At 43.0% G+C, this 19,180-nt stretch overlaps 1 protein-coding gene across 1 annotated transcript; it reads right to left on the bottom strand.

Moving 5' to 3' along the window:
• Positions 1-301: 301 nt before the first annotated feature.
• On the bottom strand, positions 302-6,230 carry LOC149155866 (uncharacterized). The gene is made up of 4 exons (XM_089444557.1): positions 5,738-6,230; positions 5,496-5,644; positions 4,704-4,892; positions 302-4,549 (listed from the first exon to the last, which is right to left on the bottom strand). Exons 1-4 carry the CDS (start codon positions 6,228-6,230, stop codon positions 302-304), a joined length of 5,079 nt encoding a protein of 1,692 aa, XP_089300683.1.
• Positions 6,231-19,180: the final 12,950 nt, after the last annotated feature.

The raw sequence follows: 19,180 nt of genomic DNA, 5'->3' as shown, positions 1-19,180 counted from the left end.
GCGTTTTCCACTTGGAGGCCACAGTTACTTGACAGAGGAATGGCGTGAGCAGCAGCTCCGCGAACCATAAACACAACAGGGGCGCTCTTCCTGAACCATGAGCCAGGCTCCAATTTCTGAGCTCGAAACAACATAGAGCGATCCATCCCCTCATCATTTTTAACCTCTTCAGCATTTCCTCGAAATCTACAGGCCATAACTGCGCTCTGAGATCACACTTGAACTCCGGACTGTGCATTGAAATGCCGTCCCAGTACCCACACTTAAACTCATCGACGACGGAACGCATTAAAAGCCTGTCTCAGGCATGAGGCCACACATGGCCTCCATGTGGCTCCCCTCCTTCGTCCCTGATGTCACCCGCATCCGGGGAGGCAGCATCTTCTTGGACCAGCCTAGCGCAGTCCTGAGCCTGGGCATTATTTGGTATAATGGCCGTGGTTCCAGTAAGGAGAGTGTGTTCATTATCTGCTCCTATGTTTGCTAAAAGGTCTGCGACCTTGTTGCCCTCTCTCTTTGTGTGATTGAAGGTGAGTGCCCTGTTGCTACGGAGAGCTTGTTCAATGGCTTCTAATCGGGCTGCGAGCCTCCAGCTGTCCGCGACTTTTTTTGCTTGGGATCCATTTTGCATTCTCTTGGCCATATTTATGAGAATCTGAGAGTCTCCTTCCACGATCAAGGGTTGGAGATTGAGATTCCAGGCGAGAAGGAGCCCTTGCCATAAGCCTTCAAGCTCAGCCGAGTTGTTGGTGTCCCAACCCAGGTATCCGAAGTATATTTGCAGTGGGGTACCTTTGTGATTCCTCAAAATACCTCCAAAACCTGCCTTGCCAGGGTTACCTTTGGAGGCGCCATCAAAATTGAGCTTGTAATAATGCTTAGGAGGGGCGATCCAAGTGCCTTTGTTTGTGTTGCTGCTTTTTGAGGTGCTGGTCTTGAGAAGGGTCGTAGGTAGGAGCAGTTGCCAGTTGCTTAGAATGCCTTTCTCGACGTCTAGAGATGGGAGATCATCCTGGGTCCAGGAGTGGAGCATCAGCGTTTCGTTAAGGTTCCCACGGAGTCTGGTCCAGATGTCTTCGATCGTTGAGCGCTGATTTTTGAATATACGTTTATTCCTTTCCTTCCATATACCCCATAGGAGAAGACCAGGGAGCAGGTTCCACAGACAGTTGAGTAACGCGCTCTTATAAGGATTCTGTGGCCATTGTCTTAGGGAGTTGATAATGTCGTTCTCTGTTCTGCATCTTTTTTGACATCTGAAGCTAGCCTTCTCCCATAGCTGATTTGCTAGGGGGCAGGTGTCCAGGAGGTGTTGGAGCGTTTCCTCATTTTGATTGCAGTTGGGACAGATCGATGGTCCATGAAAGTTTCTTCTTCTTAGCTTGTCCCAGGTGAGGATTCTTTTGTGGCTAGCCAACCATAGGAAGTAAGAGACTTTGGGCCAGGATCCAAGACCCCATATTTTGCTCCAGATAGGATCAGAAGGGGTGGTAATGTTGCATAAAATCTTGTAAGCCTCCGAAGTAGTAAAGTCACCCTTAGATTTGTATCCCCATCTTAGGATGTCATTGCCTTCGTTGTATCTGATGGTTCTTTTTTCGAGCTCCTTCTCCAAATCCTTGATGTCCTGTAGATTTGTGATGGTTATTAACTGATTGCCTTGTTTCCATTTCCTGAATCCATGCTCCATTTCCTGTACCCAGTAATGATGGATTTTTTCTTGTTGCTGCTCCATCCTAATGAGATCCGGGAGTGAGTGAAGAACTTGGGTGAGCTTTGGCAGCTGGTTCCATGCATCAGTCCAAAATCGTGCAGACTTGCCATTCCTGATCTCCCAAAAACTGTGCTGCTGAATTAACTGGAAGTGTTGTTTGGCTGCGTTCCATATTAGCGAGCCTTTTTCCGCGGGGGTGAATCTAATGAGCTCCTCCTGAGGTCTGTTATTAGCGTATTTAGCTGTCCAGATTCTTGCCCAGGGTTTTCCTGGGTTTGTGATCCAGTGCCACCATATTTTGGCGCTCATAATGGAATTGCTGTGCTCCGGATCTCTCAGACCAATACCTCCTTTATCTTTGGGCAGACAGACTGTGGGCCATTTGACTAAAGCCCATTTACGATTGGTTGCTGAGCCGCCCCATAGAAAACTGCGCTGAAGATTCCTGATTCTTTTTAGAGCCCATTTGGGCGCAGCCAGAATAGAGAAAAGATACAGAGGCATTGCCTGAAGGACAGACTTAATGAGCACTACTCGGCTGGCAAGATTGAGAGATCTGTGCGTCCATAGGTTAAGCCGAGATTCAAGCTTCTCAATGAGGGTTCGCCAGGAGGAGTGCTTTATAGCAGAGGCAGTGAGGGGGGCTCCGAGGTATTTGGAGGGGAGGGAGGCTGTGGGAAAGCCAAGGATTCGGGCTACCGCTGTTTTAACAGGAGGGGGGGTATGAAAGAAGAAGATCTGCGATTTGGTGCAGTTGACATCAGTTCCTGAAGCTTCAGCAAAGTCATTGAGCAGGGATTTGAAGCATGCGGCTTCCTGGACCGAAGGATATCCAAACAGCATGGTATCATCAACAAATTGCTGATGAGAGGTAGCAGGGGTGTTGTGAACTGTAAGGCCTTTGAGACGATGGGATTGAAGGGCATGTTTAATGTGACGGCCAAGCCCTTCTGCCATGAGAACAAAGAGGAAAGGGGACAGGGGGTCCCCTTGCCTAATTCCTCTTGTTGGTTTGAAGGGGCGGGATGGGATCCCATTCACAAGAATGGAGAATTGAGTAGAATTAATTAAACTCATAATCCAGCGGATCCACATAGAACAAAAACCAAAAGCCTTTAGCATTTGCTGAATGTAAGTCCAGCTGAGTTTGTCGAAAGCTTTAGAAAGATCTAGTTTCAGAAGCATACCTGCCTGTTTTGACTGTTTGAGAGAGTGTATTATCTCGTGCGTGAGGAGGATGCCATCCATGATCTGTCTTCCTTCAACGTAGCCCGACTGTTCCGGTGATATGAGCAGAGGTAACAGAGGCTTTAGCCTGTTAGCAATTACTTTGGATATCACTTTGTAAATGACATTACAGAGTGCAATCGGCCTGTATTTGTCCGGAGTGATTGAGTCTTCCTCTTTTGGTATCAGGGCAATGAAGGTGGAGTTGAGAGAGGGAAGCAACCAATGGTGAGCTCTCGATTCTTCAACAATTTGCCAGACTTCCTGTTTTATCATCTCCCAGAAAGTGTGGAAGAAAGTGGTGGTGAATCCGTCCGGCCCAGGGGCTTTTCCTTCCTTAAGCTGGGACATTGCGTCATCCACCTCCTGAAGCTGAATTGGGCGAAGGAGAAGCTTATTGTGTTCCTCCGTTATAATCTTTGGCACGTTGTTAGTGATCCTTTCAATTGCCTGTCGCCTATCTCCCTCCGGCTCTTGAAGGACCTGATTAAAGTGCTGGAGAAATTCCTTCTCGATTTCCTCATGCATTTCTACTTTTTCCCCTCCTTGCTTTTGGATGAATGGAATGCGATTGTGCATTCTTCTTTGGATAGTAGTACTGTGGAAGAATTTGGTATTGCGTTCGCCCTCCTTCAGCCATCTTATTCTGGATTTTTGCTTCCAGTACACTTCTTCTTGCTTCTGCCTTTCCTCAAGCTGCCTATGGATACGTCTTTCTTGTTCCAGGGTTACTTCCGTGTGTCCCCCTGCGGTTACTCTTTGATGGAGATCCAACAGTTCCTGCTTTAGATCTTGTTGCGCTTTGAAGATGTCTCCAAAGGTTTCCCTGTTCCAGCGCTTTAAGTGATTTTTTAGGAACCTAAGCTTCTGTTGGAATTCATACATCTTAGACCCTTCTGGAGGAATAAAGGAGGCCCAAGTATTTTTGACAAAATCTTTAAACTCAGGATGCGAGAGCCAAAATCCTTCAAAGCGGAATGGCCTTCTGGTCAAATCGCCTGGTCTTTGCCATTGGAGGGCAATCGGCCAATGGTCCGAACCTGTGTGTGGAAGAATTGCAGCTGTGATATCTCCTCCTAGGTGAACCGCGTTATCAGAGATAAGGAAGCAGTCTAGCTTGGAAGTGATTTGATGTTTTCCGGCTCTGCGATTACTCCATGTAAAGGTTCCATTGCAGAAAGGCAGATCTATGAGGGAGGTGTTTTGAATGAAGTCCTTGAAATGGGTGTTTTCTTGCTCCAATCTGTTGCGCCCCCCAATCTTCTCCTCTAGCTTGGTGATCATGTTAAAGTCCCCTCCGATGATCCAGAGTGGGTGCCTTCTGTTGTTGTTCAAAGCCTCTATGGTGTCTAGAAGCGCAATTTTGCTTCCTGTGTCCTGCGGGAAATATACATTTGATAAATTTCCATGGATGTTCGTGCCTAGAATGTGGAATGCTGCCTGTATGAGATGATGAGAAGCGTGGAAATCTGAGAGATTTAACTCTTGAGTGTTCCATGCAATGGCCAATCCTCCTGAAGCTCCAGAGGCATCTACTGCTACCGAACGACATCCTGGCCATGCTTTGGAGAGAATGCTACCTAATGTAGATCCATTACATTTTGTTTCCTGGAGAAAGCATAGTTGTGGCTTTTCCATTTTAATCATGTTTTTTAACATTCTTAGTTTCCCTGGGCTATTGAGCCCTCTTAGGTTCCATGATACAAGCTTCATGGTTCAACTATTTGCAGAGGGTTTATAGTACTTTGTCAACTTTGCATACCTGCCTGAGTCTACCAGGATTTTCCCAATCTCGATCGTTCTTTGTAGATCTGTCCTTCGTCCTCTCTTTTTGGTTTCTTTTGGGGGGTGGTTTCCATCCCACTGGCTTCCTGGTTGAATACCTAGTTGCTGCTGCTGATACGCTCTTGAGATGACCACTTCCAGCTTGCTGAGTTGGGTTTCGGATATGCTGTCATATGCTTTCTGTTTACATGCTAGCTCTAACTCTAGAATATCTAGGCCATGCAGATCTATGCTTTCTGGTTCTTCTTCCATCTGTTGCACTTGACTGCCTTCTTCCACAAAGATCTCTGAGTTAGCAGGGGGGTCTAGCTTTCCATCGATTTCCATGTCCTTGTCTTTCTCTGTTTGATCTTTCAGATCTCCTGAGGATGGGTCCTTGAAGATGAAGGGGGGTTGGCGTGTGGAAGGGGAGGCTAATGGGGGGGTGGGGAGGAAGAAGAGGGATGGGCGGGGTTAGACTCAGAGCTCGGGGGATGTCATCAGAGGATTGAGCTAGGATTTCGAAGCTGTTTTTAGAAGCTGGGTTATTGGAGCTCATGTGTTGGGGCTTATTCCCATTGGAGGGTTTCTTGTGCGCTCGCCTTCGGCTAGGGGATTTGGTGAAGCCGTCCTGGGATGTGGGATCAGAAGGGTCAGGAGAAGTAGCTTTGGCGTTCAGAGGGCAGTCACGGAAGAGATGCCCGAGAGCGTGGCATCTCCTGCAACGGAAAGGCACATGCTCATAGTCCAAGGGTTGGATCCATTCCTCGTCACGGTGGGAGAGACTTACCGATTCTGGTAGGGCTTCATTCAAGCGCATGAAGACGTAGATGCGAGCATAGGAGATGAATCTGCGCAGTTTGGTTTCTTCTGCAGTCCTGATGTACTCTCCTAGACCATTTCCTATATTCTTGAGAATGTCCTCGTCCCAATATTCATCTGGAAGCCCATACATTCTGATCCATACTGGTGCCCAGGTGAGGTCTTCCTTGTCCGGGTTGAATCTAGGTATCCAGTCTCTCATGTACAGGCCTGCTGAGTTGAAGAAATGGGGCCCTGTTCCCAGCACCCTGAGCTTGTCCTCAATACAGTAGAAGATTGCTGTGAAGAAACCCTTCGGCCCTAGCTGCAGGGTAACATCTCCTTTGGGCTTCCATTTTGCCGTGATCCATCCATATAAGGCTCTTTCAGTCGGCCATAGCCCTATAAACTTCCCAATGATGGCGTGGTCCTTCATGAACTCGATTCGTGCATCAATCTTGTGTCCCGGTAGCTCTATTCGTGGCCGTTCTTTGGCTATTGGTTTGCATGTTGTTGAGGATACTTTCGGGGTGTCCTCTGGATTTTTCCCTTTGTCTTGAGTGACGCTGGCATGGTCCTTCCGTCCTCCTACCTTCTTGCTTCCCTGCGGTTGCCTGTTCCCATTGATCAGGATCTCCCTGTCAATCGATCCAAAGAGGAGCGCCTGCTCAGGATCGCGCTGCACTGGGGAGGGCTCTGACGCCCTCCCCTGAGGAGATTCCATTGGGTAGCTCTAGTACCCTGTTTTCCCTCTGCTCAACAGTTGATTTGGTCTGGTTCGCGTACAGATCCAGAGCTGTACTACCTGCGCCGTCGATACCTTCTGCAAAACCCTAGTCGTCGTCACGAGCTCGGAGCTTCCTTCAACGCTCAAGTAGTTATGGATGCCTCTGTATAAAATTATCATCCTCCCATGTGGAATCTTCAGTGGGTAATTTCTTCCACTTCATGAGATACTCTGAAATTGATTGATTTTGTAATTGTCAGGTTCTTGTTTTTGTGACTTCTTCAAGTTCCAATATGATTTTTCCTTCCTCATCAAGTTCCGAAAATATTGTTTGAACTAGGAGCTTGTCACCTATAACCTTCTTTAATCATGAAACATAGAAAACTGGGGGCACTCGGGACGATGCAGGAAGCTCCAATTTGTATGCCATAGTACCAATCTTTTGCAACACCCTGTAGGGACCATAGTACTTTGGTGATAATTTATTATCCTTCTTAGCTTGCTTGGGGGAAATTTCTTTGTATGGTTGTAGCCATAAAAATACCCAGTCGCCTACATCAAAAATTCTTTCGCTGCAATGTTGATATGCTTATTGTTTCATTCAATTTTGCACCAAAGTGAGGTTATCTTTTAAGAGTTGGAGAACTTGTTGTTGATGCTCGACGTGATCTTTCACTACTTGAACCTTAGAATGATTGTCAAAGACTTTTTGGAGATAAGGAGAAATAGATGATTTCACTGTTTGAACCTCTAGTGAACATAATTGTGCAATTACGCCCCACTGTTCTTTCTTTAGAATTGTTTGTAGGTTTTGACCCCATACAGAAATTACCTTCATACGAATTCTAAGAACAAAAAATAAACAATGCAAGAGCATAACACATAAAACACATATACATGGAGATTTTCCCTCGGATCCCAAAACCGAGACTAACAGCTTTATTTTTCATTATATTCCTTTCAATGTTGCAATACATATATATGCGTGTTGAAGCATCATATACCATGGACCGAAAACCATCGCACCCAAAAGCATGTGCGAAAACTATGCACAAAACCATAGGTAGGTCTGCCCGCCTAATATAGGGTCCAAAAACATTTTCCCCAAGGCGCTGCCCCAGACCCTGTAGAGAGGGGCTAACCGCCCACCTCAAAACCCCTATGGCCACCCCGTTGCACAATCGGTGCAATGAAGGGGGGGCTCTGCCCCCCCTCTGATCCCCCCGGTTAACTAGGACAGTTAGTCGTGGAAATAATATACCACAACCAAACATTCTTCCACTTGTTCTTTTCTTTCCACAGGGGGCCACAGGAGAGCTTAGTCATTTATCCAGCGCTGAAACACCCATTGTTTCTCTACACCAAGAGAGCTTCTCAGAGCTCATAGATTTTGTCAATGCATCTACATTATTCTTCAAAGTGCCCACCTTTACCAGCAACAACTTTTTGTCTTCTATCATATCCCTCACAAAGTGAACATAAATGTGTTTTGTCTTTGAATGATAAGCAGGGTTCTTTGCCAAGAAAATTGCACTTTGGCTGTCACAGTAGATCCTTATAGCTCCTTGTACTAACCCCATACTTGAACACAATCTCTACAACCAAACTGCTTCCTTGCTTGCATGATTGGTTACTTTGTATTCTGCCTCTGTAGTTGATAGTGCCACTACAGATTGTTTCTTACTCATCCAACTGATTGCACCTCCAAATAGGTTAAACACATACCCACTTGTAGATCTTCTCTGAACCAGATCTCTAGCCCAGTCTACATCAACAAAGCCACGAATATCCAACACTCTGTCAAATCATGTTCTTCCTTGGTAGCACAAACCATAATCCCTAGTGCCACACAAATACCTAAAAACCTTCTTCACTGTTGTCCAGTGCTCCTTCCCTGCTTTTTACATAAACCTACTCAATACTCCCACTTCATGTGCAATGTCTGATCTAGTACATACCATTGCATACATCAGTCTACCAACTGCACTTGCATATGGAACATGGGACATGTCCTCTTCCTCTTCTTGTGTCTTGGGACACTTTTCAGCAGATAACTTCACACCTACAGGAATAGGAACCTTCACTGGTTTACTATCCTGCATATTAAACCTATATAGCATTGTCTCGACATACTTCCTTTGGTTTAACCAGAGCTTCCTCTTTGTCCGATCACTTTTAATTTCCATGCCCAAAATATAGTTTTCAACACCAATATCTTTCATGTCGAAGTTGGAGGAGAATTGCGTCTTCAAATCTTGGATAATTTCTTTGTCATTTCCAACCAGAAACATATAATCCACATACAAGACTAGATAAATAACATGGTCACCAATTAATTTAAAATACACACAGTGATATTCTTTTCTTCTAGTGAAGCCGAGTCCCTGGATAAATGTATCAAATTTCTGATACCACATCCTTGGTGACTATTTTAACCCACTTTTTTTTTAACTTGCATACTAGTTCTTTCTTACCTTTCACCGCAAAGCCTTCAGGTTGCTTAATGTAGATCTCCTCTTCTAGATCCCCGTGAAGAAATGTTGTCTTCACATCCATCTATTCTACCTCAAAATCAAAAGCAGCAACAACAAATAAAAGTAATATAATAGAAGCTACCTTGGCAACAGGAGAAAAATATCACCAAAATCAATTCCCGGCACCTGGGAATAACCTTTTTCTACCAAACGAGCTTTGTGTTTCTCCACCTTTCCTTTTGCATTTTTCTTCTTCTTGAACACCCATTTGCTGCCAATGGGTTTCCTTCTAGTCGACAACTCCACCAGATTGCAAGCCTCATTTTTGTGCAGAGATGCCATTTCATCAACCATGGCCTCTTTCTAGAGTTTTCCATCCTCTGAATCTACTACTTCCTTCATAGTTTTGGGATCATTATCAGTAATAGATAAAGAAAAATTTGAACAAAACTCAGATGGACTATACCTTTCTGGTTGCCTTCTTTCTCGAACTGATATTCTCACAACTAGAGTTTGTGGATGTTCATCTTCTAATTCCTCTTCTGTTGTAGAGTCTGATTCTTCGTCCTTTAGCTCAAACTCTATCTTCTCAAGTTCCTTTGGTTGTACTTCATGTTTAATAACATCTTTCACCTTTCTGAACACCACATCTCAGTTGTACACAACCTTCCTTGTCACTGGGTTCCAAAATTTATAACCCTTTAAACCATCCTTATACCACATAAAGATGCACTTTTCATATTTACTATCCAACTTTGTTATTTTCTCCTTTGGAACATGTACATATGCATCACATCCAAATACCCTCAGATGTGGAAGAGAGGGTTTCTTACCAGTCCATACCTCTTGTGGAGTCTTATCCTCCAACATTGATTGATCAGGAGCTTAGGACCAAGTGTCGTAAAATGGTCAAAAATGAAAGTGCTCAAAACTGGTTTGAACCTGAACGAATGGATAGAGCTCATCTTCCTGATTCTAGTGCCGTGAACGGTTCGGAAAACGGTCGCCGTATGAGAAAGTTATGCCAAAAACAAAATCGCCCTATAACCCTCAATTTTTGAATATTTTTCAAAAAAATATATATTAAAAAAGGAATATTCCACAGAATATTCTTTGAAATATTCCATCTGAGCAGCCAATCATAGGCCGCCACGTGGCAGGCCCGAAGGCTGCCACATGGCCCTGGGTGACGTCAGCAAAGGTATGTGGGCACATATTAAAATTTGTTTGGAGGCGGAGAGGTTTGAAGCTACGACCTCATTCGTATTAACCAAACACCTTACAATTAGGCCACAACAACAAATCTTGAATCATGGGCGGCAGACACTTAATATGAATTTTAAACGTGGTTTGAGCAGGGCCCTAAGGGGGCCAGCCCCTAATGGCCAGCCCCCATTCCATATGCACTTATGCCCAAAACCGTGGGCCTACACCCTTAACTGTTGGCACGGAATCCCATGCAAACAGCCAACCTAGAAATTTTGGTCACATGCCCATTAATCACAAGCAGTTAGACTGGTGGAAATTTTGGCGGAGCACCAAATTTGGGCAGACCCACCATATTTGGCGGGCCTAACTGGCTCCAACTAAAGTTATTTGGAGTTTTTGTAGGGGCAACTAGCAGTTGGGAGTAAATGGCCATAACTTTGGCTAGAAAAGTCCGTTTTGGACCAATTTATTTATTTATTTTTGGTATCTTTGACCTTCTAAAGCCATTGGCATAGGTTTCACAGCCATCTGAGGTCTTTTGCAGGTGTTTTAGCTTCGTGGAAGTTCCAGGAGCCACTAGGGCCAAATCAGTTTGTGAGCTGCATTGGGAATTGTGTAGCCATTGAATGTGGAACGAAGGTCATTCCTAAAGGTTTACAGCATTCTGAATCCATTTCTATAGCTCGTTTTTCCTGTTGAGGCATTCTTCTCACTGTTTAGCTTCACGGAAGCTTTCAGGGCCACTAGGGCCATTTCAGTGCTTGAGTTGTTTGGGGGCTATGTTCATCCACTTTTGGTGATTCAAAAGCATATGTCTGCTATTTTCAACCTTCTAAGTATAATGGAAGAGGTCTCAGAACCAATTAAGGTCATATTCACCTGGAAATTCTCCATGCAAGTCTAAAGGGCCACCAGGGCCAATTGGGGAAAGTACTGTATGAGGTACAATTTCACTGTTTAGTGTTTGGGAAAGAGCATGTTTAGCTAATTCCTATCTTCTGATTCTGTATTTACAGTCAGATTTGTCTTTCGAGACACTTATATTCTTGTATTAGCCTTTGTAGCATTTTTAATACGAGAGGACAAGCCTAGTTTGAGAGGCTTGGTCCAGCAGATGTAGCCCAGAAGGGGTTAACTGCTTTATCATTTTGATGTCTTTATTTGCTAAAGATGATATGCTAAACAAAACTGATATAAAGTGTTAAACAACAAATATACATAACTTGCATACACACATAATCACCTATTCAGCTGCAGAAAGATATTTGTCTTATTCCGCAAGACATCAAACTTCAAGTATGTGTATGTCAAAGACTTCTAAGTGTTTACTTCGTTATTTCTTTAGGCAGAGCCTGTAGAGGGCTAGGTAGCCTCTGGAACTCATCCTCTCTTTAGAGGTGACATGTCTGGTGAATGCCCCTACAGTCTATCTTTGTATAAGAGATAAGAAGTTTTCACATTTTCAGAGGTCACTTGGAGTGTATAACTCACATTTGAAATTATGGGAAATGGATACCTTGCACCCTTAAACAAGTACATTCCATTTTCAGATCATTGATGAAGGTGATTTTTTGACTAGGTAACATGCAGTCTCCACCACATCTGCGCAAATTTCCTGTCCTAACCCGGCACCACTGAGCAAGCTTCTTGCCCTTTCCATCAACATCTTGTTCATTCTTTCTGCAACTCCATTTTTATCAAGTGTGTATGGAGTAGTCTTCCACCATGCTATACCACACTTCATACAGAATTCTTCAAATTCCTTCTTGCAAAACTCTCCACCATTATCTATCCTCAACACCTTTATCTTCTTCTCTGTTTGGTTTTCCACAAGAGCCTTAAATTCCTTAAACCTGTCAAAGACTCCATATTTCTTCTTAAGGAAATATATCCATTTATTCCTTGAGAAGTCATCTATAAATGATACATAGTACACAGACTTACCTAGTGATGGAACCTTCACAGGTCCAAACACATCACTGTGCACAAGCTCTAATATTTGTTTCGCCCTCTTACCACCAGAGGGGAAACTCACCTGATTCTGCTTCCTTGATACATTCAACAATACTGAATCTGGGACACACAATCGTATTGTGTTCTATTCCTTCTAATCCAACTTCTCCCATTCTTCATCGAACACTCTCGTTGGTTTAGTACCTGGATCTACCACAATCACTGATCTTTATCCACCAACAGATCCTCCATATTGAGTTTCCACAGCTCAAAACTCTGACCATTAAATTTCTCGATCTCTATCTTTCCACTGCTCACCATCTTCTTTCACCACCAAAATCAATCCCGCAGATCTCCCACTGGACAGGGTCTACCACAGGCCCAAGCGAAACCCCTTAGCAAGGAAGGTGTCCCCTTGAAGCCAAAACAACTTTAACACCAAATATAGGTTTTAACCCCGTACAAAAATTACCTGCATACAAATTCTAAGAACAGAAAATAAATAATGAGAGAGCATAACACATAGAACACATACACAGATATTTTCCCCTGGATCCCCAAACCAGGACTACCAGCTTGATTTTTCATTATGTTCCTTTCAATGTTACAATACATATATATACACGCTGATGCATCCAATACGATGGACCAAAAATTGTCACACCCAAAACCATGTACAAAAACCATTCACAAAACCATAGGTATGTCCGCCCACCTAGGGGAGCTAGTCATGGAAAGAATATAACACAACCCAACATCATTATCATGTCGTTAGAGATATTACCTTTCCTAGTTTCCCTATGATACCCTTTAATTTAGCCTGCTTTCTTCCTAAAAAAAAAATCAAGAAAAGTTCTTGAAAACTAAAAGCTATCATCCCCAAAGATTGTAACCATTAAACTCCTAGAAAAACATCAGCACCACCAATCGGAATGGAAAGCATTGGACTATTCAAGACATATTCTCCCATGGATAGCTTGACATTATGGTACTTTCCAAAGAAATTTATGGTTCCTCCATTTGCAACCATTACTTGACACTCTAGCGGGTCCTGAATATAGTCCATTGATAGAGCCTCCTTCAAGTGACGACGAGGGAGCGGTACAGGCCTCAATGCGAAGCGATGTACAATTGATAAAGTAGGGTTTTCCGCGAATACCGCATCCGCCCACACCACCTCCACCTTCACCTCCACAACATACACCTTCACCCACACCACCCCCACCTCTACCACCGTTCAATATGTTGAATACCATGAAGTTTACCATTTTCAAGGGCTTGGGAAGTGAGGACCCGAATCAGTTTGGGTTCATTGCGAAGGCTGTGTAGATGGCATAGAATATTATAGTTGGTTATTGCTCTACAAGATCGCGCATTGACATGGTGTTATCACTCCTCTGGATCCCTAAGGATGAGGAAAGAGTTCCAGCTGAGGTAACCACAGACCAATATTTTGACTTGGTAGCTATCCCTACCAAGCCGAAGAGGGCTCTCTCCAAAGGATCACAGCCAAGAGGGCTGGATGAATTAGGGTTTTAGGCTAGATATAGTAGCTCAGGGTTTGTTTGATTTTATTTGATTGGGGTAGTCTCTGGATGGGTGAATTAGGTCAGCGAGTGAATTAGGTCAGGGAAAAAGAGAATCATAATTGCAGATATTTGATGGGGAAAGGTAGGAAAGCTACTTTAACACTTTGTAGTATAGTGATGAAATGGTTTAGACTGGTGAGGTGCTAAAAAGAGCATGAAATTCATGAATTCTTTTTAAACTGAAGAAATAAAACAAATTATGATGATTGTCCCAAAACAGAGCATAGAATATGAATTATGCCACACCTTGAAAATCAAACATATTTAGAAGTGAAATCGATCATGGAAGATACAAAACATTCACACACATTTAATTGAAGAAGAAACAATATAAAAATACCAAGCCATGCAGGAATCCCACCAAAATAGTTGCAACTCATCCAATATATTCCATGCCAAAGTCTGAAACACTAGTACAACATCCAATGGAGTCCAACCTATAGTATGAGTGAGAAATTACATAATATAGGCCTCAAACCAACTCATCCCAGCCTCAGGGGTCCAATCCATGAGAGGAGGAGCAGTTGCAACAAAAATTGAACTGATAGCTAGAGTCTAGGGTGGTCAAAGTGACTCATCCCTAACTTAAGCAAGCTGATTCATTACAAGTCATAGAGGTCATTTACCTAATGTATTTACCCTAGGTAATAGTAAAAACATAATAATTACATCATCCTTATCAATTACATCAGCAAAACAATAATTTCCAATAGGTAAAAATCAAATTGGAGAGAAATAGTGAAAATTTGGGCAGACTGTCAAACGCGCAATGCCAGTGTCAAATGCGCAGCACCATCTTCAAGCTGACTTTTACCTACCTTCCTGATGTCCAAATATAGCCCAAGAGAGCTCATTGGAAAGCGTATCTTGTCTAGTTTCCAAAACTTCACTTTGTTTTCAAATTTGGCTTGATTTTACCCTCCAAAATTCCATTCTCCCAAGACTACTCAAACGCACAGTGCCTGGTCCATCAAAGAGGCAGAAACATAATTTTTAGGTGTTTTTTTGTCTTTTTCACCCACCAATTTTTCTTTCCAGGGTTGTAATCATGGTTTTCTTGGATGTCTTGGTCCTTCTGAATCCAATGGTGGTGGCCATTCCTCCAAAAAGTGTTGATATCAAAATTGCCTTGAAAAGACAGGAAAAGCAAGATGACAAAAATTGTGCCAAGGGTCTTCAAAATTGTTCAAGAAGATGATGTTTGAGGTGGTTGGGCATGGAGTGAAGCCTCTAAAAGTATATCAATGCTCCCAATTCTCATTTACCATTTTGGAAAATTTCTCTTTTAGGGTGAGCTCATTAGCTAGCTCAACCTCCTTTTCGTTTTCTAGCTCCAAAGCTTTCTTTAGGCCTCTAGTATTTGGCCTTTTTCTTGGCACCTGTTCCTCCATCTGGTCATTGTATTATCCATATGCTTCATCAAGTGAGGCTTTAGCCTTTTCAGCCTCCCTCTTTGCCTTGATGAGCTGAATCTCCATGAGCCCATGTTTGGTCTCTAACTTCTTGCTTTCCTGCTCATAGTAAGTGATGATGTATTTTTCCCTTTGAAAATTGACCTGGAGTTCCCCTATGAGTGCTTATTTCTCTTTGAGGGCAATGGTTGTTCTCTCACTATCATCATTTTCACTTAGGTCAACTAAGTGAAAATCTTTCTCTATCTCATGGAGGTCCTCCTCCTGCTGCTGGATCTCTGCCTCTGTCACTTTTTCCTTACCCTTTTGTACCTTCTTTGCTGATAAAGAAGGAAAGGCCCCTCCCACAATCAGTGGGGCAAACACTTTCCTATGCCCTCTCTGATAGGTATGTGCCAAGGTACCCAAACCAGCCCTTTTAGGTTTTTTGATCTCACCATGTTCAATGTGCTCTTGCTCTCTACCTTCATCTCTACTAGGTGACTGAATAGGCTCATGAAATGGCAATGATGGAGGTGATGGTGTGGCTGACTCATCAGATGAGGATGAATGATGTATGGGCTGATATGGAGGAATGGAGGTGGATGGATGAGATGATGAAGGGATGCTTTGAATATTTTGAGTAAATTCATGAGTGAATATGGGATTAGCTATGAAGGTACTCCATGCAATGTTGAGTTCCTTGTGATGGTAAAGGAATATGATCTTAATGAGGGAATGATGAAATAGGCTCTTCATTTGATCTTTCTACTCCCTCTTTTGGGCAATAAAAGTCATCTTCTCAACACTCCAGAAAAGATAGTAGGGTATATTGAGCATTTTTACCCTAGTGAAATGGATTAAGAGTTGGATATGATAAGAATAGACCCTGGAGAATCTACCTTCACATGAAAAACATTTCATAATAATCTTCATCATTGGGGCATATCTATCAAGGAGGTTTGAAAAAGCAAAATAAACCCTTCTTTAATTTCTATACCTTGGTTTCATGTAAGGCTCATAATAATGCCTCTCCAAATCACCCTGTTTAAACCATTCTTCTCCAATGTCTGGAATCCCAGTGGCAGCTGATATGATGGCAGTAGACAAAGTGAAAGTTATACCTGCTAGAGTGACTTGGTTGTCTTGAAGTTTAGTAATGAAGAGCCTATTCAACTCAGGATGATGTTGGATTGCCTGTACTTGTTCACAGAAATCATAACAACCTAGCCATTTGAAGGATGTCACATTCATAGGGGATGCTAAGAGTTCTCTGTGATCTATGGGCTCAAACCTATTTATCTAGCCTCCTTTGTGTGGCCTCCTCTGTTCCCTGTCTTCTTCTCTATCTATTTCCTCTTCCTCACTATGTGGTCTATATTCCTCCTCTACCATGTTGTTTTAGTATCAAACCCTAGGGAGGTGTAAGGTAGTGGGAATTTAGTTTTTAGAGAATAGTAAGTGGGGAAGGGTAAATATGAAGATGATGGGTGAAAGGATATGTGTATTGGGTAGTATGATAGTTTGGGGATGGGGAAATTTGTTTGCAATATAGGGGTTTCGGAGCCTAGGTAGTGTTGTATCACCTAGGACTTAGGGTTTTGGGACAAAGGATTCGAGGGTATCTGGGATATAAAGATTTAGGGAAAGGGAAGGAAGGTGGAGGGAAGTGTGCAAAAGGGAATGAGAGTGGGAGGTAGTTTTTGGGGAGAATATAGGGTTTAGATGTAACAATTAAACCAAATCTTCAATAAACCTTTCAAACACTTAGGAATTGACTTGAGGAGGAGGAAAAGGGCATCCCTTAGCTGCTACTTACATGCATTGAGGTTGAGAGCATTTTGGAGGAGCTAAGGAGGTGGTTAGAGTGTTGTTGGAAAAACGCACAGCGCCAATACAAAGTGTGCAGCGCCTCATCCAAACACACAGTGCCTTAAGGGAATGCACATCACCATAAGGAAACGTCAAATGTCAGAAGAGAATGAATTTCTAGCTTAAAATCCAAATTGGAATTACAAACTGGAAATAATTTCTAGCTTGAAATCCAAATTGGAATTTTAGCAACCATGGTTACATTCTTGTAAACCCTTATCTAACTGAAAAAGGTATTTTATTTGCTTCTCTCTCATACTTTGCTGGCCTTATGCAATGAAATGGTCTTTATTGGACCTTGGAAAATAAAACCTAGAGACCTAATGGGAACTTGAATGACTAGACTTCGAGTGGACTTGACTGACACAAAACATGATGAAAAGAGATTTTATAGTCAATGTATGCTTAGTAAGACACATGAAGGTGGGCCAGCAAATATTGATTTTTGAGGGGGGATGGGGTTTTAACTTGGGCTACCATCAGTGAGTAAATTTTGACATGATGACCTAGGTGGAATGATAAAAATTTCAACATGGGACACTAATATGATATAAAAGAGGGATTTTGATCACTTATGGCAGTATGCAAATACAGACTCTAACACATGGTACATTAAGTATTGCACCGATAACCCATTGGCATCATTAGCGGACACTCAGACTACTCTATATAACCAATTAGGTAGGCCTAAGTCTGAATCACAATCAGTCGATGGATTCAAGGAAATTATGAAGAAGCTTGGCGAGACTACTTGGGAGATGGATCAGAGACTGAAGTACCAGATCCATGAAGATAACATGAATCTAAGGAATAGTCAGCACCGTGAATGGTTTGTAGCTTCGTTGCTGCCCCACCTAAGGGTTGCTTTATCACAGTAAAAGATATGGACTCAGGCAGAAGCACTGGAGATCGCGATGAGATTACATGAGACACCTATTGAGGACATTACTTTGGGAGTGCAGTAGATTCATGTGGAGTTGCAGAACCTTTACTTGGAATTGTAGAGATTGAAGAAGGAAAAAGTTGCTCGACCAGAGGTGCGCGAAGAAGTTTGGTGCCTAAAATGTAAGAGCCAAGGGCATGATAAAGATTACTGCCCTGTTTTTGTGAATTATATTACAGGGGGAGGGCCAATGCCCCTGAGACATGAGGCTGCCATGGGACCTAGTGCAAGGCCAGCACTCTGGTGCGCTATCTATCAAGTAGCTGGAAAACATGTAATGGATCATTTTCATTTGCTATAGAAATTTGTACAAACTCCGCAACAATTATTCTACAATTTTTGTAAATCGGTGGGCCACAATGAGCGTAACTGTCGTAGCTATGAATTGATGATGGAGAGAATGCCCTCATTTCAAATGCAAAAAAAAAGACTCAGACTTCAGATCAAGGCTTTGGGGGAGCGCGAAGGATATCAGGGGTGTGGATGAGACTGAGGAGGAGGAGGACCTGGTAGAAGTCGACGACAAGTTATTTTCTACAATTTTGGAGTGCGAGGACACTACACGTCAGAATGTACAAGCCAGACGCGACCGTCGTGCCAGTACTGCACTCAGTTTAACCACGAGATAGAATAATGCCCTATACTGATAAAGAAGATGCAGGAGAAGAAGGCGCAGCCTTAGCAGCCTACCCAGAATCTACAGATGATGAGGGATGAACCCCGTGAAGAGGATCACAATGTGAAAATTGTGCTGTAAAATAGAATGATGACTGGTGATGATAAAGGAAATAAACCTGAAGAAAGTGGGTGGGTTTGCAAGGCTCAAGAAAAGGAGTTTGGGTTTGATATAGAATGTGTGAAGGAAATGTTCATGGAAGCAAACAAAAGCTTCGCTGAGGCTTCTACCTTAGGAATTCAGGACAAGCTATCTGAAGAATTTGACCCATCCATGCTTACCACTTTCTTGAAAACTTGTATGAAGTTGTTTCACAATAACAAGGCGGTCAAAGGGCTTCAAGAACTGATAAATAAGTGTGTTGGTAAGGAAGGTGCTCCTAAAGGACACCGCGTAGTCAGAAAGATAGGCAAACACAAGACGAGAACAGGGTGCGAGATGAGGCTTACTGCGCAAATAGGAGACTATGAGATGGATCAAGTTATTTTGGATCTGGGGTCAGATGGGAATGTTTTGCCTAAACATACACGTGAAAAAATGGAGACCTGCGCTACAATGGTCTCCGATTCAATTGATAATGGAAAATCAATAGAAGATTATCCCTATGGGAAGACTGCATGGAGTGATTGCAGATATAGAAGGTGCAAGCACATTGGCCGATTTTGAAGTAATAGAGATTGTTGATGACAGCAATCCATACCCCACGCTCCTAGGAATTGATTGGTCCATCGACATGTACGATGTTGTTTGAAAGAAAATCGCTCCACGTAGTAGTACCATTGGACCCTGTAAAAGGACCATGCTATACTGAACTAGTCCATGACTATGAAGAAAGTGATG

This window comes from Pinus tabuliformis, chromosome 9, assembly GCF_031772625.1.
Source record: "Pinus tabuliformis cultivar Carrire ecotype Pingquan chromosome 9, CPIR1, whole genome shotgun sequence".
NCBI lineage: Eukaryota > Viridiplantae > Streptophyta > Pinopsida > Pinales > Pinaceae > Pinus > Pinus tabuliformis.
This window is presented reverse-complemented; position numbering and strand designations above follow the sequence as displayed.

Coding starts and splice junctions, on each gene's coding strand:
- LOC149155866 (XM_089444557.1), bottom strand. CDS start 6,230: ATGGAATCTCCTCAGGGGAGGGCGTCAGAGCCCTCCCCAGTGCAGCGC. Junction 5,645..5,737: donor CCATTTCTTCAACTCAGCAG/GCCTGTACATGA, acceptor ATGGGCTTCCAG/ATGAATATTGGGACGAGGAC. Junction 4,550..4,703: donor ATCCTGGTAGACTCAGGCAG/GTATGCAAAGTT, acceptor TGCTTTCTCCAG/GAAACAAAATGTAATGGATC.